Source organism: Ambystoma mexicanum, chromosome 3q (genome assembly GCF_040938575.1).
Source record: "Ambystoma mexicanum isolate Mex_15411 chromosome 3q, UKY_AmexF1_1, whole genome shotgun sequence".
Classification (NCBI taxonomy): domain Eukaryota; kingdom Metazoa; phylum Chordata; class Amphibia; order Caudata; family Ambystomatidae; genus Ambystoma; species Ambystoma mexicanum.
The window spans coordinates 569,478,734-569,502,513 of NC_090926.1; the positions used below are offsets into that span (position 1 = coordinate 569,478,734).

The 23,780-nt window shown below is 45.3% G+C and overlaps 1 protein-coding gene across 3 annotated transcripts in view; it reads right to left on the reverse strand.

The window, feature by feature from the left end:
- FBXW11 (F-box and WD repeat domain containing 11) overlaps positions 1–23,780 on the reverse strand; it is a 1,385,831-nt gene that overhangs the window by 932,243 nt on the left and 429,808 nt on the right. For all 3 annotated transcript variants that reach the window (XM_069654341.1, XM_069654340.1, XM_069654339.1), the window contains one exon: positions 3,270–3,495. In XM_069654341.1, coding sequence (XP_069510442.1) covers positions 3,270–3,495 — 226 coding nt within the window. The remainder of the gene's footprint in view (positions 1–3,269; positions 3,496–23,780) is intronic.

The following is a 23,780-nucleotide window of genomic DNA, read 5'->3' on the forward strand; positions in this document are numbered from 1 at the left end:
CCTTCCAGGAGGCCATTCAGGGGTAATTCACTCCTCGTTTTAAAAAGCAGAGGAGCAGAAGCAGTGCCCTCACCGATGCAGAGCTTCACTTTATCCTACCACGGAGGACTAGGAGACCTGGAAGGGGGAGATCTCAAATCTCAATTACAACTGCATGCTTAATGTGGCAATAGGCAGTCTCTCTCCCTCCTACATATTTCATTGAAAACCAGGGGTGACCAATCAAACCACAAGCCTGAAGCTGTTTCGTAACCTTCCAACACTTAAAAAAGAACGATTCAGCACCTTCACTTACCTGTTGTGTACAGAAGACCACCAAAACGCACTCTGGGGAGCAGGAAGGTGGAGCAACTAGACCTTTCAGGCAACAGGCAGGGGTTTGGGAGGTATGGGACGGTGCAAAGGGAGGAGAAGCAGCTGCAGCACAGCAACCAGAGAGACCCCTAGAATGTTAGTCAAGATGGAAACCGACCTATATAAAAATATCCTCCCGAAGTTCAGAAAGACGCGGCATCTTCATGATGGAGCATGTGAAAAAAGGTCCCTCCACCAAATCGGTTAGATGATTTAACCGAAGAAGGAACTTTGGAAAGAGTCGGTGGCATAAGACGCTTGTGGTGAAGCAAGCGAAGTAGCCAGAGGGGCAGTATAGAGTAAGGAGGTTGTGAGAAGTAACAGGAGTGAAGTGGTTTGTGGGAGAGCTTAGGCAGCAGAAGGAGTGCAGAAGAGTGGAGGTGACACTGGCAAATGTGTAGGAATGTGCTCAGGAAGACGGTGGAGGTGACAGAGGAGGAGTGCATTTATATGGAGTTGGGGGCAATGATTCAGAGTAGTCGAAAAGGATGTTGGAGAACACCAAAGGGAAGTGCGAGCAATGCAGGCAACCTTCAACAATGAGGGGTGTGACTGGTGGACGGAGACAGAGCAATAATGATCATTAGAACACCCTAGCAGGTGTTTTGCAATCCTGATTGGTCAATTTGCGGGCTATACGAACTGTTATAGCCCACAGATTAATTGAAACCCGAACTGCGGGCTGTAATCACTCACCTGATCCCGTGGGCTGGCGGCGGGCGTGGAAGCCTGCAAAGTGGACATGTTGGTTGGCATGCAGGTTTGGAACGCAAAGAGTTAACCTTCCGTTCCGAATTACACGTTGCAAGACCAACGTGTGCAACACAGGCCCACCCACTCATTGGAAGCTGGAAGAAACGCTTTCACTCATATGGAAAGCGTTTCATCAAATGTACAACAGCCGATAAAGGAAAGCTGCATTTATATTGGTTATGAAAAGTGCCACGTTTCATTTTTCGCTGCAATTGAAACAAGGGGAACCTTGCTCTCACCTCCTCACGTTGGTTGGATGTGTGGTGCAGAGTAGTATGGGAAAGACAATGGGGAACCAGACATACTAAGTTGATAGCACACAATTTATATGCAGAGTGGCCTTGCTAATATTTTGCTACGGTGTAAGTGTGCTATAATTGGAAAGGTATGTTTGTGTAGGGGGAGAAGAAAACACCTGAAATTACCTTAATTAAAACACTGGGCAGGCATACCATACCCACACCTGATTTTTGTTTATTATGATACTCCTTCCACCACCCTATAAAAAATTAGACCCGTTTAATTGAAGTACAAAAGATGTCTGCAACATTTACCATTATGCAATTCTTTGTACGTCAATTAAAACACATCTCATTAATTCAACTTTAAACAAACATTGAGGGTGTCCCAATAGCTTTATAGACCTGCAGCAAGGGCCGTACCGGGCGCTATGGTCCCTCATACCTCATTAACTCGGTCTTCAGGGCCCATTACACCTGGTACGGCCCTCGCTGCAGGTCTACAAAGCTAGGATACAAACCTGAAATTACCATCGGGAGGCCCTTTGTACCCCTCTCACCCAGGTTATCTGGGCTAGGGTTACATTGAGGACATTCGAGGACTATTTGGCAGAGGTCCTTAAATGGTAGGGACACTTCAACAAAGCGTTCAATGTTATGAAAGGCCACCCTTTGTGTTCTATATGAAGCTTTCTGCAACCTTACTCCATAGTCACACCTGCCCGTATAGCAATCTGTTATCTAGTGCAACCACAAAAAGAATGATTAAGGAAAATGGATCAAAGACCCCCACCCTCAACTACTCAGAGTAAAAGGCAAAAAGCAATCAAAATCAACCTCATGAAAAAAAGGGCTCTAACAGGCAAGGGCCAACAAGATTCAAAAGCATCTTCTGTCTCCCAACCTTTGCCACTTGTACCACAACTTGAACAGACAAAAGAAGTTGAACAATCGAATAGCACTATATGAAGGGGTGATCGTAATGCTCAGCAGAAATTCCAGTCATTCACAGGCCTTATCTAGGGCGGATCAAATACACTTCCCTGGAGCTGAAGACAAGGCATTGGGGTTGCTTTTCCTTTTTGTGAAATTGTAGCCCTCCCAGTAGGTTATTCCCAGAATCCACACCACATTTGACCTCAGAAGGACACAATTTGTTGAAAAGAAATCCATATATGTACTCATTTCATCCCATAACATATTCATAGCTAGAGATTGAATTTTGAACTTTCAGTGGCAAAAGACTTCTTGCTATGTTTTACACGCAGCAACTCACAATCCCCATTGGGTGAAACCATAATGAAAATTGGTTATTCCATCTACTTACCTGTAGATTATGGGCTGCATGGAGGAATTGGTAAAGTATTTTTCTCTTTTTAGAGGTTTGTTTAAAGATAAAAGGGGAAGTCAGTAATTTCAAAAATACCAACCTGTAAACCAATCTGCAGAATGGGTATTTATAACTTCAGCATCAACGCCCTGTAGGATAAGGCAAGATAAAAAAAAAAAAAGAAATCTACTTCTAAAATTTAATTCTATTGACTGTTTTGTACAGAATCCAATTCCTCTGAGAAATGCAATAAAACTTAATGTGTCACTCACCTATTAAAAGGAACAGTGATAAGGAGCTCCCACATGTTTTGATACAAACAGCATGAATGCTTATAAATTTAAGATTTTCTTTGCCACATGTTGATATGGTAGAATACGCTGTACTCGAAACAGACACTGTAAATTGAGCTAATAGTATAAAAGGCCATGCAACCCTCCTGCGACAGGGAAATTGGTTATTCACAGAAGTAAAATGCTGCAAAATAGATAAGCCAAGCAGACAGGAGTGTTTAAACAAAGCAACAGCTAAGGAAAACAGTAAATAAAGTGCTTTCACTCACACAAGATATTCAGTTGCATTGTAATACATACCTGGTAAAGCAGTTATGAAATCCCGCTGCAACATAGGTTTCAAATAAGAATTTATAAGTCCATGCTGATAGTGGCACATTCGGGAAATAAGATGCTCCACAAATTCAACTTGATCCGATTCAGACCACTGGTCAAAATATTTTATACACAAATCTTTTTCTTTCTCGTAATTTCCTTCTGAAGGTCGCTTCCTAGAGACTATCACAGAGGAGGGTCCATTTTGTATCTACATAAAAACAGGAGAACAATTGTAGCTTTTAAAATTGATTTTACTTTGCAATGAATACTCTAAAAAGAACCGAAAGAAAACAATTGTTTTTCCCACCAAAACATTGTCTTTAATGACGGCACACCCTTTGACGACTAGCTCCAAAGTTGTTTGAGGCTTGCTCCGAGAAGTAGCCGTTGGGATGCATTTAGCATGAGATCGAGGATGATATTGCAATACACCAAAACAAGCTGGATGCATTTATTTTGTTCAAGACCACCCCAAGAAAATTATTCTGTTGTGAAGGCTTGAATGCCCTGTTCTGGTAGGTGCTAAATTCAAAGTAAATGTTAAAAATAATGGCAGCAAAGGGGAATGTAAAAAAAAATAAAAACATAAGATAAAGTTGTGCAATGCAGTTATTTTATGATAGGAGCCTTCAACTAATGACCAAATGGAAACCAGAGTAGAGGTGAGCAAGATATGGGTCCAAGGACAGATTTAAAACCGAGCAGCCTGTAATTCACAGTTTTACAAAAGCAAAGCATATAGGTTAAACTTGGTGTTTGTTAAGATGCATTTCCAAAATCAATGCTGGGGTGAGGTCACCATAATATGGTGAATAAGGAGACATATTTTAGCCAAACCCAATCAAGGCAAGCTTGCCGAGTGGCAAGGCTTAGTATCAGGTGGGCTGTGAGAGTGTTCTATGGCTAACATGACTCCACACAGAAGAACACATATAATTGAAGTTAGACAGGTAAGTACAAAACTATACACGATTAGGACTTTACAATATGCACTAAGCAAGTAAGAGCGCTAGTCAAATACTGACACTTAATACAAAACAGAAACATACATTCGCCATTGGGAGAAGCAAGCATATGATTCAATAACCAGAGAAACATAGGTACGTACTCAGATGCATGTAATTCACTAAAGACAAGTAACTACAAAACAGTTCCCCTAACACTTAAGGCGACCAAACAGAAGATGGTTTGGGGCCTTGGGCCCCAAAGACATCAGTTTCAAAGTTAGACGATTAATACAATTATAGTGATTGTTGTTGTGAAAGGAGCTCTGCGAAATCACTCAGCAGCAATACCCGAATGAGAGGTCAAATAGCTTTGATGGGATTGGTAGTCCCCCAACAGTAAGTGGAGGTTCTATAGCTGGTTACCAAGGATGACTGATGGCTCCGGTTTTAGCTTCTGAGGATATAGGATGTACGCAGCCTTACAGATAAGGTGTCTATCAGTCTCTTTTCCTCACTAAAAATTGGCAAATGCTCCCAAAAATAGAGTAAAAATACTCCAACAAAAAACAGGAATATAAAATGTAGAATCTTGCACCCCTGCTTTCACCCTCACTGCTCCATGGATATGTTTGGACCAGAAGTGCAGGAAGAAAACTATTTTAACTGCCCGATTGGAATACATAAAACATGCATCTTTTAATGTGCATGAATAACTATGTGCAAATATATTACCAACACATTTCCATTTTTCAGTTTTTACTTGCTTAAATAAATACTCTCATTGGGAATTGGAATTACATTTTTACTCCCTAAAAAAATCAGTTTACTCCCATCTTTAAAAAATACAGCGTAACAAACTCCCACTTCCAAATCTTATCTAGAGCACTGGGTGTACCAATGCATCGTTCCTTGTTGCAATGTCTAGTTGGTAGCGTTGTAGTGAAGATAATAAATGCCTATCCTCAAATACAATCAAACAGGTGCAGCCTGAGGGGGGCTGCAGTAACAGCCTCCTGAGCAATGCGTGCTGTGTGCCAGTGACCCCTCTTTTTAAGTTCTAGTAATGCTATAAGTGCAAACAGGTTGAGTATTAGTGTCATACACGATATACAACTTCACACAACTTGAGTAGCATGCACAATATAGATATTAATGAAAAACAAGCGGCCAATGGTGACTGTAATAAGTTACAGACATGGAGTCAGTTTTAAATTGCACCACATGTGGGTTCAAGCATGGAGCAAACAGGTGCACAGAAAATACTTCACCCAAAAATGCCAGACTAAAATGACAGTCAGCAAACAGTATAAACTGGTGTAAAACATGCAAAACTGTCAAAGAATTGTGTGCATCATTCATCCATACGAGGCGGCGGCACCCCCCGATTTAAACTCTTAATGCGGACCTCTGACATGGGAGAAAACTATTGTCTGAGAAACAAATATGCAAACCTTATAACGCTGCTGAAAGATGCTACGACATATAAATACTGGGCGTACTGCTATCACCTAAAGGCTTCATGGACTGTGCAGGATCTTTACTACAAAGATTTCCTGAAGCGACTCGCCACCAGAGTAGAACAGAAATGATACACGACCTGCCTAAAAAGTACCCGCCGATGCAAGCAGCCGAGGGGATTTTGCAAAGCCTGTCATAGTCCTACGGGGTTAGGACGAAATTACCCAAGTAGAAAAGTCCTACCACCAAAAGTCTGACCCCCATTTATTCGCATATGTATATGTCGAAGGGTAAATTTAATAAAAATGTATACGTGTAAGGTGGGGAGTTGTGGGGGTCCCCCCACATATGTATGTGCAGAAAATAAATTGAGAAATAAAAAAACAAAAAAAAAAAAACAGACTTTTGGTGGTTGGACTTTTCAACTTGGTAATTTCACACAGATCCGTCCTGACCTAATCCCCATAACAGCCAAAAAAGCAAGGAAAGTAAAGCAGACTACTTTACTTGCCTCCAAAAAGTCATGTTCAGATTCAAAACAAGGCAAAAACAAACAAATGGGGTCCCGTAGACGTCTATAGTAGGAAAGCAGCTGTTAAAACGGATTTCTAAACTCTGGCCTGGTGGGCAATTGTTTAGGAGGCCACCCTTGTTAGTGGGACAGGGGAACACTTCTGAGAGATAGCCCGGCCAATTCACGTTAGCTTGGAGAGCAGTCAAACAAGTCTCAGGAGGGGTTAGCGTGATAAGGTCTCTAATGAGCACACAAAGTGAAACACCAAGAATTGCAACTAGACACTATACTAAAATGATCATTTTTATTATAGGCCCAATAACATCATGAAATGAAATCGTAGAATGCCACATAAGCAACACCATGCAACATATATACAATCACTGAAGTCAGTGCGAGAAATGTAAGAACTCCACCAATATCTGCAAAGGAAAAGAGCGAAGTGAATAACTTCAAGCACAAACAAATTACAGAGATGGCAACACTAACTCCATTTTTTTATTTTCTTTATTTTTAATTCTTGGTTTAACTGTTCATTGCAGTTTTTACACGATTTGTGTCATCTTTAAGTATCTGACCTAGCTTATCTTTAAAGCCTCATTGATCGTGATCCTTGTATTTCAGGTTTGCTCTTATTCCTGTGAGTTTGCGATCAATGTATCAAGATGTAGACTATTGAAAGTTTACCACTGCAATGCCCCCTTTTGTTGTTTTGCCCCACATCAAGTGGTCCCACCAGTGTCGCTCTTCTAAAATCAATACATTTTTGAACAAGTGGCCCATGTCGGTTTCTCTATTTTGTGTTGTTCCTTTGCATGTTAAAAGTAGATGTCTTAGAGTTTCCACGTTTTCCTCGCCTTTACAGAACCGACATTTGTTGTTAGTTGATCTTCCTCGGATTGCCAGTATCTTGTTGGTTTTCAAGAGATTTAAACGGATTCTCAGGAAAGTTGTTAGTGTTCCTTTATCCGGAAATGTTTTCAAGTAGTCATTTGTCTCCTTGACTTTTTGTGAGTTCGGAAGAAGATGTTGGGCGAGTTTGTTTTTCGCTGCGCCCTCTAAGGTTTGGATCCAGCCCCAGATTTTTAGTCTTGTTCGAATTTTCTTCTAGTTCACTTTCTGAGCTTCCCATTTCGGTAAGGAGGTCCTTATTTTTCTTAAACCATGCCGTCAGCATCTTGTTTCGTTTATTTTCCATTTCCTCGCTCCGATTAGTTTGAAAGTTTTGAAGTTAGAGATTTTGATTTTCTGGTACAGGATCAAGCCATTTAGTGCGACTGTCGCTTTCAGGGAGACCAGCGTAAGTTCTCTTCTTGACGTGATTGGTGTTGATTGCAGTAGATTTAATGTTCTTTTCCAAAGGAAACCTTCCAATCTTGACCAGACTGTATCAGGCATCGCTTCTGTGCCGTATATAATGGCTGGAATTGCTTTCGACATGTAAAAGTTGATTGTCGCTTGTATCGAGAACCGGCCATATTTTCTGTCCACTTTGTGCCGTCAGTTTTGTTTTCGGCCAAAGTGCTTCCTGCATTTGGGTTTCTGGTCTGCTGCAGTTGATGGTTACTCCTAAGTATGTAAAAGAAGTGACTTTCTCCACCTTTTGTCCTGCAATTGACCATCTTGCTCTTTCCTTTGGTTTGTGATGTTTTTCCAAGATTAAGATTTTCGTTTTTTTGATATTTTCCAGATCGTTTTCCTTTACGTATTCCTGTAGCCTATCTAGTTGATATTGGAGGAGACCTATTACCGTGTGGTTGAGAGTATTATATCGTCTGCATACAATAGGCGACTTATTTTGTCATTTCCTAGGCGGAGGGAAAATCCTTAAGTTGGTCTCATGGTGCCCAATGTCGCCCGTGTAGGCGTTGTACAGTGAGGGAGCCAATGGGCAACCTTGCTTGACTCCTCTTGCAGTTTTGATTTCTTTCTATAGCTGGCCCGTGCCACTGATCCGCACTCGCATAGTGGTTTCTGAGTAAAGACTTTTGATTGGGGCTAGAATTGTGTTTGGACAGTTCCATGTTGTCAGTTTGTACCAGAGTGTCTCCGTTTACTCTGTCAAATGCTTGGCTTAAGTCCACAAATGCCAGGAATATTCTCGATCCCCCGTCCAGGATTTTAGCCTTCGTGGCACTTAGTGCAAAGATGTTTGCTAGTGTCCCTGAGTTTTTGACGAAACCTGACTGCAAAGGGTCTCGACATTCCGAGGATGTTGCCCAAGGTAAGAAGCTATCCAACAGGAAGGATCCGAATAACTTGCCGAGCACATGTAGGAGTGCAATGGGGCGATAGTTTTCAGGATCCGTTTCTTCGTTTTTCTTATAGATGGGGACTACATTGGCTGATGTCCAGGAAGGTGGTAGGCTTTTCGAACTGATCCATGTATCGAAGATGTCCATGATTAATGGGGCCCAGGTGTCTGTTCCTTTTCAGATCTTGGTTAGTGATCCCATCCGGACCCGGAGCATGTGAAGATTTTATTTTTTTTAATTTTGTATTCGATGGAAACTATCGTAATCCAGTTCCCATGTTGTAGTCATCTGTGGCTCTTTATAAATCCTAACTTTATAAATCCAGCCCAAAAATGAATGGAGCATTGTGCTCAATATTCGATGCGTGTGTAAAAGCACCTGGTCATGCGTAAAAAGTTCAAAGTACTTCTTAAGATGCAGGAAAGTTAGGGGAAGAATTCTCAAGGAGTGAAACAGGTGACAAATGTTAGGTGAGGTCCTGCTACGGTGAACAAAGCTGTTCCTGACTTTTGGAGGGCTAGAAAGAGCGGATACGACCCAAGCCAAAAGGAACGCCAAAATAGCCTTCAAAGCATGAGTTTGGATGAACAAAGGGCCACTGGTAAGTGACTTCACTACTCACCGTCCTTAGCTCTATTTTGGTCCAGACTTGGCAGGTCTAGAGGTGGTCGGAAGAGGTTTGATTTCCCGCCTTCAATTTCGCTTGCAGATGCACAGGCACTGCGAGTGTGGACACAGGTCTGGTATGGGACAGGAGCAGTTACTCTTGATTCAGATCAACAAAGAAGAAAACCCTGATGCAGCAGGTCTCGGGGCACAGAAAGGAATGTGGGAAAACCACCTTCAGGGACTGCCGCACATTGACGCAGGGGCACCCAACGGTAACAGCAAAGATTGGCAGAAGGGTGCTTTGTACAATAAGCTAGGATTTCTCAGTCTGGGGTCGAAACGGCGACGCTCCTGTGCAGCACCCAAGGTTGTATTATGAGAAGGCATTCTTGCAGGGTTACTAGGAGGCCTCGAGAGTGATCGTTCCCGCCACTCCAAGGATTCAAAGCACCTTCACAGGTTTTCTGAGATCAAGCGCAAAGCAGGGCTCGACCAGTACAACGACGGGATTCAGATTTCAGACCTCTTTAGTGCATCTCAGGATCGTCCTTGGTTGTGCTCGGCTCTTCAGAATACTTGGTTCCTTCTGCAAATCTGTTTGGGTCTGTTGCTGTACTCTCTGGATATGAAGAGGTTCCTGCATTAGTTCCATCAAAGTCAAGTGAGTGCTCGCACACAGTTCGCCAATGAGAAGATATGTCCCATGCATGCGTGCCAGCAGTGGTACAATCAGGGACCACTTGGGCCCTCATGCAGACCAGACATCCTGGAACCAATAATGTGGATTGGGACCAGACAGTCCCAGCCCACTCCCTGGGTGCCTACACACATGACCTGCAGGGACCCGCAAAAGAGGCAGCTGTCGCAGGCAACTGCATGCCCAAATAAAGTCCCGCACCTGCAAGGCCAGGGGAAGGTCAAGGGACACAATGATGAAAGGGACAAAAGACCTTGTGGCACACCATGCTGGACACTAGCCACAGTCATGGGCCAAACGCAGTAAGACTCTGTAAAAAGAGTAACAAAACACAAGAAAAGGCTACTGCTGCCACTAGATTGTTCCAAGGCACAATGTACAAACACAAAAATCCTTAAAAGTTGTCTAGGGCCATAAAACACAATGGCCCCTTTGCCCAGTACTGCAAGGTACTTTGCACAATGATAAAATGTGATCAACAAGTGGCAACAAAGTCGAAAGCCTAAGAGAAACAATGTTGCTCAGTACCAACAGCCTAAAGGAAGTGTCAGTTTCACCATAACAATGAGCAAGAGCTAGTGCAGGGCAGCAGAAGGCTTCACTGCATAAAGTTCATGTCAGATTCAAAAATGAAAAGCAAAAGGTTTGGGGGTCCATAGAAAAGGAGGGAAAGTTGCTATAAAGGGAAATATTTCCCGAACAGCAGCAAAAAATAACATCTTTTCTAACAGTGTTATCGTTGGACTGAAAAAGTGAAAACATACATATATCAGCCTTTTTATGTAATGCATCAACAGCAAATTGCTTCAGTTAAAATACCTAAACAGTAATTGCTAAAACGCACACATTCTAAAATGTAAACAAACTGATCTATACACAATAGCAGGGTGAAAGGCTAAACTAGAAGATGTGGGTGTTAAGTATTTCCTTAAAATGGCAATTCTTCAGGAGATTGTCCAAATGTCCTCTAAGGGCTTAAAAAAAATAATTGTGCGGAGCATGGGTATCCACCTAGTAACTTGCGCCTCACAATGGTAACGCAACATAAGCCAGGCTTCATTCTTAGGAGGAGAGTGGGATGGTGCTTAAGAACATTCAGTCAACTTACAGACAAAACATTGTTAACATGGTAAACCTCCATTTTACACTGAAGTGTATTTTTATAGTATTAAGAACAGGATCAAAACTGATTAGTTGATTGGCAGTGAGCTCGCCTATCTGGGAATCGTCATCAACATCCCCCGGTTTGCACTTACCCAGGCCAAACAGTCTGTACTCTCCAAAGGACTGAACTTCTGCCCCTGCCAGGAACTAGACACTATTCAACTGTGTGGGAAAACTGAAGACCACATGTAATGCTCGAGCATCAAAGAATACTTCCATGGGCAGAACAAAAGTGCTGCCCAGATTATGATGGAACAAAAGAAAACCAGTTGAATTTGACACCGCCATGTAGCCATAGCTTAAAACTTGAAATACATCAAATGTCTCAGGAAACATGCAAGATCTGACACTCAACCAACAGGTGACTAAACAAAATCTCACGCCTCAAAAGAAGGGCAATAAGAATATTCCAAACAAGGAAATTCGAATACAACCAGCTGACAAAGGTGGTGCCATTTTGGCCCTTGATATACAAATATAAAAGGAAAGTTCAGACAACTTGGCACATATTGTTCCCAGGAACATACTGATGACCCCACCCTGAAGTACACACACAATCTGGAACAAATAAAATCCATGTCAAGGAGCACTGAGGAACGGAAACATTTGATCCAAAACAATCCATTAATGGTGTTTAATATTTGCACCCACAGATCCACAAACCAGGGTTTCCGGTACATGCCATCATAACTGGAGTAAATACATTAGCCAAAGACCTATCTGGGTAAATTGAAGCAATCTTAAAACCTCTGGTGATGGACACAAAGCTTTGTACAAGACAGCACTTCATCAAAAAAATATGTGCTACCAGATGCACCCCGGGCCACTTTAGCGTTCACTGCACTTTATTTAAACATTACACATGAAAATGGAATTGCTGAGTGCCATAAAATTCCTACAAAACGTGAATACCAATATAAACACACTAACATCCATCACAGATCCCACATTCACACAAAATGGTTTGCTTCATTGGAAGACTTTCTAAATAAATCATGGGGCGCACAAATGGCACCTCAGTATGCCGACCTCTTCATGTTTACAAAAAAAAAATCTTTACACCTAAGTTACACCAATCGCATCTCGACTGAGAAGGCAAAGCTATAAAACATGCTCATAATCCATAAAATGGCTTCCACCAATGCATCAAGTTCACCATGACATTTTCCAAGAGCAGCATAGACTTCCTGGTAACAACTAGGTCTGCTAGAAGGAACAACCATCTAGAAACAAATATAGCACTGGGCAAGTTTCCCTCCAGGACACAAGAAATTCCATTAACTAGACCCAGCCCTTCTGGTATCCAAGCATATGTTCCAACAGGAACACAATGGACAACCAACTTGCTACATTCAGTACATCCTTATTGCAAAATGGTCGCTCAGCAGACAAATTGAAAGGGAATTTGTAAATACCCAAAGACAACCTAGCATAATAGTGAGGAGCGCTACTTAACAAAATGCTTTGGTAGTTACCTACCCTACCACCCAGCACTAACAACTGAATAGGATTGTTAAGGGCGTACAGCCAATATTTAGCAGGGATGAACAGAGCAATATTTTCCAAGAATCTCCCCCAATTGCATACAGGGAAGAGAGAAATCTAGCCCGGTCTAATCAGGAGTACAGTAACATTATATAAAGAAAGAAAAAAAATTTGAAAAAAAAAAAGACCATGAAAGTACATAAACCTACAGAACAGATAAAGTGGGACATAAAACTGCTTTCAATGTTGTATACTTTACCCAATGCAAGCAATCCCTGCAAGGCAAGGAAAATTACATGCGTGGGACCAGCAAAAGCTGCAGCAAACGATAAACTCAGAAGCACTCGGGAACAACTAAATAAACACCAGTGGGTCAAAACTCTACCAAAAGATCCTGCAACAGGTCCGGATTCTGAGTAATATTTTAAAATGGTGACTTTTGGGGGAAGATTCTTTTTGCTACTTTCCCTACATAGTCATTTAAGGAACCCCCAATTTCCAAGATCGGCGACTCTCCACTTCTTAGGAGCAGGAACTGGGGACTGCCATGGCATTTGGGAGACCCGGCATGTGATGGGAACTGCAAATCATGGTGTCCCAAGCACCAGCGGAGTCTTCATGCCCAAGGGCACGCAACCAATCTGGCGACAGAAGTTAAATGAGCAGTAACCGTGGAAATAAACACGTTGCGTTGCGGGGGCTCTGCGCTCCGCAAACTGCTTTCTCAGTGCAAACAGCATTCCATACTGCTTCTAGCTCTTCAATCCTGGCTTCCCAACCTCCTTCCTGCCTTCCATTTTTGGCTTGTCATTTTGGATTACCCTAGTTAGCTCAATGGTTTTGTGGATGCACTTTTCTGGTAATGACCAGACTTGTTTCCACTGGATAACGCTCTTGGATTACCACCGTTGGCCCACGGTCTACTGCTTGAATCCTTTGCCTGGACTAACCTTGCGTTTTTCCATTGGATATGGTCCATGTTGGAATGGCCCAAACTTACTTCAGTGAAAGCACTAGTCGCCCTCGGGCTTAGACAATTTTTACAAGTGTATCATTCATTCATTTTCCTTCATTGTAGCTCCTCTAACATGTCAGAATATACAATTCCGGTGGACAACAAAAGTGCAGGAGACCTTCACGGCCATGAAGAAAGTCTACACCACGGCTTTTGTTCTCCAACACCCATGGTCAAAGGAACAGTTTGTCATTGACGTGGGTGCATTGGCCATGGCAATTGGGACTAATCTTTCAGATAGGCCACTGTATGCATGGAACAAGCCTAGGGACACCTATTTCTCCTGTGCACTGACTGCAACCAAACAGCAGTACGCAGTCACCGAACGAGACATGCAGGCCAGTAAAGCCTCCTTTCAGGAGCGGAGATACCACCTGCAACGGGCTAAACACAAGCTGCTTAGGTATACGGACCCCTTGAAATCTGCTGACCTTGGCATCTGCCAAGAGCTCCAATGCCCACCAATTACAATAGGCTCCTCGTCACTTGCTTTGATTTCCTGCTCACTTACCATCTGGGGATGGGGGGACTGCATGAGCAGGCCGATGCCCTTTCACACCTTAGTGCCCTAGAACTGGACCTTCTACAGCAAGAATAGATCCTTGGGAGACAACGGGGTGCTTTGTGCCTGTACTCCATCTCCTTCCTTATGTCTTTAGGATAGTGGTTGCTCCAATACCCAGAACAAGTCCAAAACATGGACTTTGCTATAAGAAAAGGCCTTCCTGTTATGGAAGGATTTTGCATTTCCAGAGTACGGACATGCACCATTAGGCATTTCAGTGGTGCCATGACAGAAAGCGGCCAGGTCACCCTGGTCAAAATAAAATAAGACTTTATAACTACTAAAGTAGTGGTGTTGGTGGCAGTCTGAGGAAGGAGGTCAAAGAATGTGCAAGACTGGGCAGTCTGGTCAGTGGAAGGCAGAAAAAAAAGTCACCCTATCAGACTTTTGCAACAGTTACCGGTTGTGCATCAACTGTGGTACATGATTACCGTAGATTTCATTGTGGAATTGCCCCACATCCAGGGATGCGATACTGTCTGGGTCATCAATTCCTTCACAAAGGTGACCACTTTATCCCTTTTATAAAGTAATAAGATCAACCTGGAGGACGACAACCCGGTACATCCAATCCCTCTTTCGCAATCAGCACTGTATGCAACTCTAAAGCACATGACGGTGGGCCTTGTGGCAGCAAGCAAACATGAAAGGGGGGCCATTTTTACACTTTAAAGAACTAGCGATGGATGGCAATGTATCACTCCGTTCCTCTCAGAGGGCAAGTACTTATTCAATTTTGCACTTAGACCGTATGTGAGACTTAGCACTGCTCTTTGTACATAGATGGATCCCAGGGTGTAGACCTTGTTTGTGCAGCGAGCCCATTTTTTCCTCTCGCACACTGTACTTTCGTAACTTAACGGAAGGCACACGCTCATTCCCACACACCCTGCAATCACAAACACTACTGCACAACACCTCTGCCATAAGAATGAAGCTACCTTTCACAACAAAAATTCGAACTGTAGCTACTCACATCATTTTTATCCACTAAAACAAAATCCACTCCCTTTTAGTTAAGGCATACCTCTGTTGCTCCCATCCACATGCCATTCAGTCTTTTGTAACTAGCAGGGTCTTGGCCAACCGCTCATAATTTCAATAGCCGAAATGGACATGCATAATAGCACCTCCCAATTCTGCCATAATTTGGACTCCGGTCCCTCCGATAGTGTTCAATCAACAGCGCGTTGGGACCATAATTATGGTGAAAGGTGCTACACAAATGACAAAATGAATGGTCCCCTATAATGTGATCCCTTCAGCCCTGGTCTTCGCTGGCTTTTTCTTCTAACATTTCTCTGTCATTTTGGACTCCCTATAATCATGTTATCTTAAAGCAGCACACAATTCACTTACCGGTTCGGTCGTGCTCTGGTATCCACGCTGGGCATAGAAATACTTTATCCACAGCCTATCATGCCCAGATGGATGATGAAACAGAGAGCCAACTAAACCTTGGAGGAATACCTCAGATGTTTCTGCTTGCAAAATCAAGAATCACCGACGGCTTTTCCTGGTATAGTCGAGTTTGCGTAGAACATCCATGTCCTGGTGGGAACTTCCTCGTTCTAAGCACTAAACTATCTTAACTCCAGCATTATTGAGCAATCCCTGTGGCCGGTTCATGCATACGACATGTTCATGAGACGCAGGTGCCCAACCACCTGCAAATGGTACAGGAGAGAACCAAGAGCTATAGCGTTGCACATCGCAGACCGGCTCCTGCTTACAAGCTAGGCAACAGTGTCTGGTTGTTCACGACCAACCTCCATATTCCTGTGTACAGGTTCTGCTTCTGTGCTTTGTGGGCCTGTATGTTGTCACCCTAATCTTGAACCCTGTTGCAATGAGTTTAGGCCTTCTTCACACATGGAGGATCCATCCAGTCTTCCATGATTACGTTGTGAAACCATGCTGGCAAACCAGCCGCTTTGCCCCTTGCATCCAGCCATTGAGATGGAAGGGTCTGAGGAATACAAAGTTTAGGCATTTTAGACTCATTAGCTAGGGATATTGTACCAACTTTTGGACTGGAAGGAGTACAGTCCCGAAGAGAGGTCCTGGGAGCACATGATCATGTTCATGGGGCCCTTTAGGCCATTAAGTTCCATTGTCTGCATCCAGAGGGCCTGCAGGGTCCATGTGCTTTGCGAGAGGGCAATCTGACGTCCCTCCCAGCAGAACTGAGGAAAACAGTCCTTTTTGAATAATCTATTCTGACTTCTGGTTGATCTATCCCTCTGTCCTCTTGCGCCCTGAGGCCTGCGGGGTGCCGGCGCATTATAAATACGTAAATAAACTGAGGCCCTTTTGTCTTGGGAGGATAGCTCAGGGACAACGCGCTCATCATGGAAGCAAAACGAGGAGCAACACAGGTTCGATCCCCGGGTCTGTGCTTCGACACCTCTGGGTATTAAGCGCATTATAATTAACCAATTACAATTACAAATTACAATTACCTTGGGATACCAGGTGTATACTGAGAACTGCAAATCCCGGCATCCCAATGAACCACAGCGTCATCACGCTCAAGCAAGTGCAACCAAATTATTTGACCGGAGAGTTGACAAGCGGTCAAGGCAGAAATAAACCCATCGCGTTGCACCATCAACACGCGCCGTAACCCACATCCTCCACACAAGCAGCATTCAATTCAATTTCAGGCAACGCAACCATGGCTTTCTGGCCTCATGGTTTTGGTTCTTTGACTTGTAATTTTATCACCCAGGTTTGCTCACACCGTTTTGTAGAATCACTTTCTGGGTAATGAGCCAGCTTGTTTCCACTAGAAAAAGCTCAGATTACCCCGGTTGGCTCACTGCGTACTGGTAAATCCTTCACCTGAACTGTCCCGGCTTGTTTCCATTGGATACAGTCATTGGATTAGCCTTGCTGGCTCAGTTTTGGTGGATCACTTAGCAGAAACTGATCCAGCTTGCTCCTTTTCTTTTTCCCTCATCTTGGTTTCCTGTTCTCTACCTATATTCGCTCATACCCTTGTTATGTTCGGGTAAGGTACCACCAGACTATTTCTTTCTATGGACTCTGGTGTCGGACCATCAAGTGGGGCATCTGGACTACGTACTCGGGCAACAGCCAAAGTGTGGTTCACATTGATCTTCTGTCTTCCTGCAGCCTTTCGAAAGTAGAATAGATTAAGGGATGCAGGTGGCAAGGAAGCAGGTGGTAGAACCTCTTGGGAGTAACCAGATTCTTTTCCTTGCAGCCTTGTGCATACCCACCTTCACCTTTTCGTGAGACTCCTCGCCTCCGCAGTGAGATTGTATCTGTTTGTAGGGATGGAGTCTGGAGGAAAGTATTCAATCTTCCAGGGCACCGGTTTTATTTCGGAACACCCATGATACCAACAATTTGTGACAGATTTAAAGCAAAGCATTTTTGATTTACTTGCCTTGCTTAGCTCATCTATTTTGGGGGCCCTGGTAGGTCCCTTTGCCTAAGTGCAGGGGAACTCTGTAGCCCACCATGGAATTTGATTTTTTAAACTGCACACATCACCTTCCAATGAGGTGCAGTAGGTACTTCATATTCCATTTCCTTTGTGTTTTAAGTAACATTTCTCATTCTTGTAGGATGTATCCCGGATGGGCTGACTGCTGTGGGTATGTTTCTACTGCAGTTTTTCTTTTCTCGGATGCACTTCTGCATTTTACTCTATATTGTCTTTTGGAGGACCAAATACTCTAAAATGTCTGAACCAAAGGGTTTTGCACTGGTCTTTGACAATCTGTCTTTTGGACTTCCTGGCCTCTCAGGGCTGAATATTCCTTATATGTCCAGGTCTTTCCCAGTCAGAGCTGTATGTTCTATGGCCAGATGTGGGGGCTGGACAGCCCCTGACCATTTGAATGAGGCATATCCTTACCACTGGTGGGCTCTGGGGTGACTCCAGTTCAAATTTAGGATAAAACAGGGGTTCTGAGCCATTCTTCAGATTGTCATAAGAGCCAAGACACTTCGAAGAGGAGCATTCCACTGAAGACCTGTGGATCATCAAAGCCAAAAAGTATTGCCTCAAGTCACCATACCAAGAAAGACATGCTCGTTTATTTGATCACCTGAATTCCTTATTCGATGCTTCAAATCTTGGACCGTTGGGAACAACCAATCAAAACATCTGCTTGGCAAACAGATCGATCTTGGGATTTCCCCCATCGACGGAACAGACGATCCACTTGGTCCTGCCGAAGCTCCCACTTGTGGCAAGAGCGCAGCTCCCTGCTGAGGGAGTCGGCAATGGTGTTCCCCACTCCTGCCAGATGTAACGGTAGGAGGAACATCCCCTGGGCAACGGCCCAGTGCCATAGGTCATGCACCTCTCTGTAGAGCACTGGGGATCTGCCCCCCCCCTTGCTTCCAGATGTAGAACATCGTGGTGGTGTGGTCCATGAAGACCCGTATCACCTTGCCCTTGAGGGACGGAAGGAAAGACTGGAGGGCCCAAAACACTGCCCGTAGCTTCCGGTGTGCGCGCCCCATCCTTCCAGGGAGGCATCCATCGTGACAGTCTCCTGAAGAGGTGGGGTCTGGAAGTCTGCGCCCACTGACAGATGTGCGTGGACTCCCCACCACTGTATCGCTCCATGGAGATTGTCGGAAATTGTCCTTGAAGCTTCCTGATAGCTGGATCCAACGGGCGTTAAGGAAGTCTTGAAGGTCAACAGCCGTTGTACCTTGCCTAGGATGGCTGCTACCCTCTCCTTCGATGGAGACGCCAGGCATGACACTGTTAAGTCGAGACCCAAGAAACAGTGCGTCTTGCGATGGCACCAAGCAAGACTTTGCATAGTTCACCGAGAACCCCAGCTCCGTCAGCAGCTGGACAGTTTCCGCCGTGTGTGTGCGATGACGGTCTCCCTTGATATCGCTCGGATGAGCCAGTCGTCCAGGTATGGGCAAACCTGGATCCCTCGTAGACACAGCTGTGCCGCCACTGGCACCAGGCACTTGGTGAAAACCCTTTACGCCCAATTCAATCCCATTTGGCAGAATCCTGTGTCGGTAATGTCCGTGGCCACTGTGATGGCATAGTCTGTGCCACCTCGCCCTCCTCCAGGATCTTCAATGCTTCCGCTCTCTTGTCCTCGGGAAGAAAGTGCAGGAGGGGAGCAATTTTAAACCAGAGCTCCCCATCGTAGCGCGCCACGATGGCGAGGGCATTAGCTGCAATGGTAGTCACTGCCGATGTGATGACTCGTCCCATGGCGTCCAACTTCTTCCCCTCGATGTCCGGGGAGTGGGGGGGTGGGCAGGGGTGAGGTCGTTGACGCAGCAGAGCCAGAGGATTTCTTCCGTGCTGCCGCCGGGACTACTGAATTCGGGGAAGGCTGGGACCTCAAAAACTTGGGTGCATAGTCCGGCACCCTGTATTTCTTTTCGTACCGGTCCCTCTTCGCCAGTGCCGAGGACGGGTTCTTCATAAGGGACAGCCCCCTCATCCCAAATGTCGTCCAACAGAGAAATCAACAGCACCGTCTTAGTCTTTGCCTCGTGGCATTAGTACAGCAAACCCTCTTTTCCTCGTGGGTCAACTGAAACAGGTCAGAGGCCCAAGAGATCATGGCATGGAATGAGCCGATCACGTTGGGTGGTGAGGCTCTGGGCGGCGGAGACGGGAGGTCTCCTAACCCGCTGTTGTCCGTGTCCGTTCCTATCGTCTCCGTGTCCGGGTCCGTATCCTCCCTTGGTGGAGGGGAGAGGGGAGACTGGTGAAAAGGCGGTGGAGGCTGAACTCTGCTCTTCTTGGTAGGGGATGCACCTGATGGCCCCGGTGCTGCAGGATCTTGCGTTGGCGGAAGGGGTATCCTCGGCGAATCTCCGAACACAAAGTGTGGAGTGCCTGGAGGATGTCCACCGAAATGTCCACTGGGGGTTGAGGTGGTTGCTGAGGTGGCTGAAGTGGGAGCGATGGAGACAGTGGCATAGGGTTCTCCAACTCCTCCACGGCCTGCTCCTCCTAGTCGGTCTCGTTGCCACTCTCGACGTCTCCCTCGTCGAGGTCCCTCCCGCAGGCCTTGGCCTCAATGAATTTCTTCTCCAAAATGGTCTGGAGAGTAGAAAGCTCCTCCCCAGAAGAGATGTCCGTACCCTGCAGAACTACCGTGCCCCCCCACTTTCTTTTCGACCAGGGGAGACAGTTTCAGGGAGATGGGCATCGCCTTCTCCGGTGTCTTCTCTATGGGCTGACACGACGATTCCCTCCTGGCAGGCAGGAAAACTCTTGCCTTGAGGACAGTACCCTGCGAACCTGCGGCCTTCGCTGGGGACGCCACCACGCCTTCAATGGAAGGCTTTGTCGGGTGAATCTGGGCCTGCACGACCTTGGTCGAGCTAGGAGCCTTCACGTGGGGGGTGGAGGGGGAAGGGTCAGTACCGCTGCCCCTTCGCCTTCTCCGACTGGTCTGTCCGGGGCTTCTCCAGAAGCTTACCCGGGTCGTCAGACTTCCTCATCTTAGCAGCACTGGAGCATTGGCTCGTGGTCGAAGGAGCCAGAGATGCAGTGCTTGCTGGGGAGCCCGTCAGCGGCGCTGCTGGTGCCCACGGACTCTCAGTGCTTGGCCTTATGTTGGGCCCCCGTCGCCAGGGCGCCCTCAAAGGTCTTAGAAGGCCACTCAGATTACTTCTTGTGTTTGGGGGAAGGCATGCTGCCGGGACTCGCCCATAGCAGGGGCCTTGGCTTGGAGGCACCTGCGCTGGTCCTACAAGGTGCGGGGGGGGCCCCCCCATCTCCTGGCAAAACGCACAGTCATCCTCCACATGCGTTTGGTCTGAATAGAGGCAGTAGAGGCACACGCAGTGCCCATCGTCCAAGTAGATGTTCCGTAGGCCGCATCCTGGACAAATCCTGAACAGATGCGTCGAGTCTTCCTTCTCTGCCATCTCCACGCGGGTAGGGCTTGAAGAAGCTTCTGGAATCCTCCAAGAAGAAACTAGAAGAAAAGAAAAAAAAAAAAAGCACACGACCTTGAGGGGCGCTGAAGAATCCGAAAACGGGTCCCTGTTAATCGGAAGATGGATCGATGGAGCTTGAGGCTCGATTGACTGGAAAAATAGAGTAGAACTCTTAGAAAAATGGCAAAACGCAGTAAAAGCTAGAGAGCTATAGCACGAGGACTCCCAACACTTGAACGTGCGGTAAAAATATGAAGATGGCTGCCAGAAGAGGGGCTTAGATAGAGGGCAGTCTTTGGCTGGGGGCAGTATGACAGAGACCAGTGACTAGTTGTTAGGAGAAAGACATTTCAGAAGTGAAACAAACATTTTCTTTACCGAGGATTCCCAGCCGGACGACGGGGAATATTCAATAGCATGTGAATCCATGCCACACCCACGCTGGAGAAGTTAAAGTATTTTAATAAAGGTAAGAAAAAATTGTCACTTTCACCCATCATGTCTATACATATGTAGAAATAAGCTTCGAAAAAAAAAGGAACAACCTTCAAAATAAAAAGAAAAAATGTCACTAAAGAGAAGCTTACTAGTCTACACTCATAGCTGTGGTGCAGTATTGACCATCCTGGAGAGGTCATCGGGAAGTGGAGGCAGCTTGATGGCTGGAGCCGACAGGTCGATAAGGTCAGAGTACCAGATCTGCCTGGGCCACGCCAGTGTCAATGAGGATCATTTGTCAGTGGCACCATTCGAGTATTTTGCTCAATCGCAGCAACAGTGAGGAGCGAAAGCGTACAGGAAGAGGCCCTTCCAGGGAAACGAAAAGGCATCCCCAGACTCCTTGGCTGAGGAAATCTGCTGGCAAACATCTGACAATTGGTGTTGACAGCCGTTGCGAAGAGGTCGATCTGCGGGAGAACACACTCGCTGAAGAGTTGCAATTGTTGAAGCTCCCATTCGAGGCAGGACCACAGCTCCCTGCTGAGAGTCTGCAATGGTTCTGGATGCCAGCCAGGTGAAATGAGACGCCAAACATGCGTTACATAACAGCCCAGCGCCATAAATATTGCACTTCCAGGGAGAGCACTGGGGAGCATGTCCTGCCCAGTTTCCGGTTGTAATACACAGTGGTGGTGTTGTCCATGACTATCTGCACCACCTTTCCCTGGAGTGGAGGCTGAAAAGACTTTAGGGTACAGAACACTACACAGTTCCAGGACCTGGATGTCCAACTCCTTTTCCTCTGGAAACCAGAGGCCTTTGGTGTGAGAATGTCTTGTGTGGGCTCCCCAACCCTCCAGAAAGGAGTCGGTCGGACTGTAGTCTATTTTATTTATCTATCGTGCCTGACCCAGGGGTATCTGGGCGCTTTGAAGAGGGGGTAATGTTACAAGATGCAGATAATACAATTAATGCAGTTTATATAGTTTACACAGACAGAATACAAGTAATACCTTCAAGATAGAGTAAGGCATGGATAATGATATATACGGTTAGGGGATGGGAGTGCAGGAGTAAGGTGAGTGGTGCTAGTTTTTATTCAGTAACCAAGTGATGATGTGGCTTCTGAATGTTTGAAAGGTAGGAATAGTTTTGATGTCCTGTGGAAGTGTGTTCCATAATTGGGAGGCTAGGACTGGGAAACTTTTAGGCTATACCTGGGCACCACCAGGCAAGATGTGTTAGTAGATCTTGTAATTCTGGCTGATGATTTTAGAGTAAATTTATCCGTGAGATAAGGTGGGGCTTGGTGGTTCAAGGCTTTGTAGGTGAGGCAGATGGTTTTTAAGTCAATTTTTTCTTGTATGGAGAGACATTTGTGCACTTTTCTGGTGGCAGAAATGTGCTCTCTTTGAGGTACATTTAATGCCGCTCTGAGTGCATTATTTTGCAGAACCTGCAATTTGTTAATTATGGATTTGTTGGCGCCCAAGTATAGACCATTGCAGTAGTCCAGTTGGGATTGTATAAGTGCTCTGGTCAATATAAGGCAGCTATCGGAAGACAGTCGTCTGCAAGCCCTGATCAGCTTGCCAGTGTAGGCAGTGGCTGAGGCAGTCATGTTTACTGGTTTGGTTAGGTTAGTATTAGCATCGAGGTAGAAGCCAAGGGTTTTGACATTTTTGGCAATAGGTATGTTGTTCCCATCAATGAGGATGCTATTGTAGTTGGGACTAAGTTTCAGCAGGTTGTTAGGTGAGCTGACTAGGAGTAGCTCAGTCTTATCATTCAGGCAGAGACCATGTGTGGCCATCGATGCCTGAATGATGGTGTAGACTTTGTTAATCCGGCATACATCAGAGTCGTAGGTGCCTGATCAGTCGTAGGTGCCTGATCAGGTTAGGAGTATCTGGGTGTCATCTGCATAATTGATGTAGGTGACACCCAGACAGTCCAGTTTGTCAAATAAAGGCTTTGTAAAGATATTTTACAAAGTGGGCGATACACAGGAGCCTTATGGGACACCGCAAGTGATGGGGATCGGGTCGGCCGCAGCTGTGGGTGATAAAACACGCATGGCTCTATTTGCGAGGAAGGATTGGATCCACGTAACAGCAGAGTTGGAGAAGTGTGCAGCCGATAAGTGGTTACAAAAGATTTTATGGTCAACCAGATCAAAGGCTGCCGATAAGTCTAAGAGAAGTAGGATGGCACCTCTACCTTTGTCTTTTAGTTTGTCGATCTGACTTTTAAGGTCAACAAGGGCGGTTTCCGTTCCATCCTGGGGTCTAAAGCCAGATTGACGGATTCCTTACAGTTGTTTTTTCTCTAGATCGTCTTGAATTTGCAGGTATGCAACTCTGTCTACCATTTTCAGTAAGGGGGCAGTGGTGATCAGTCTATAATTGGTGGGTATAGACAGATCTAG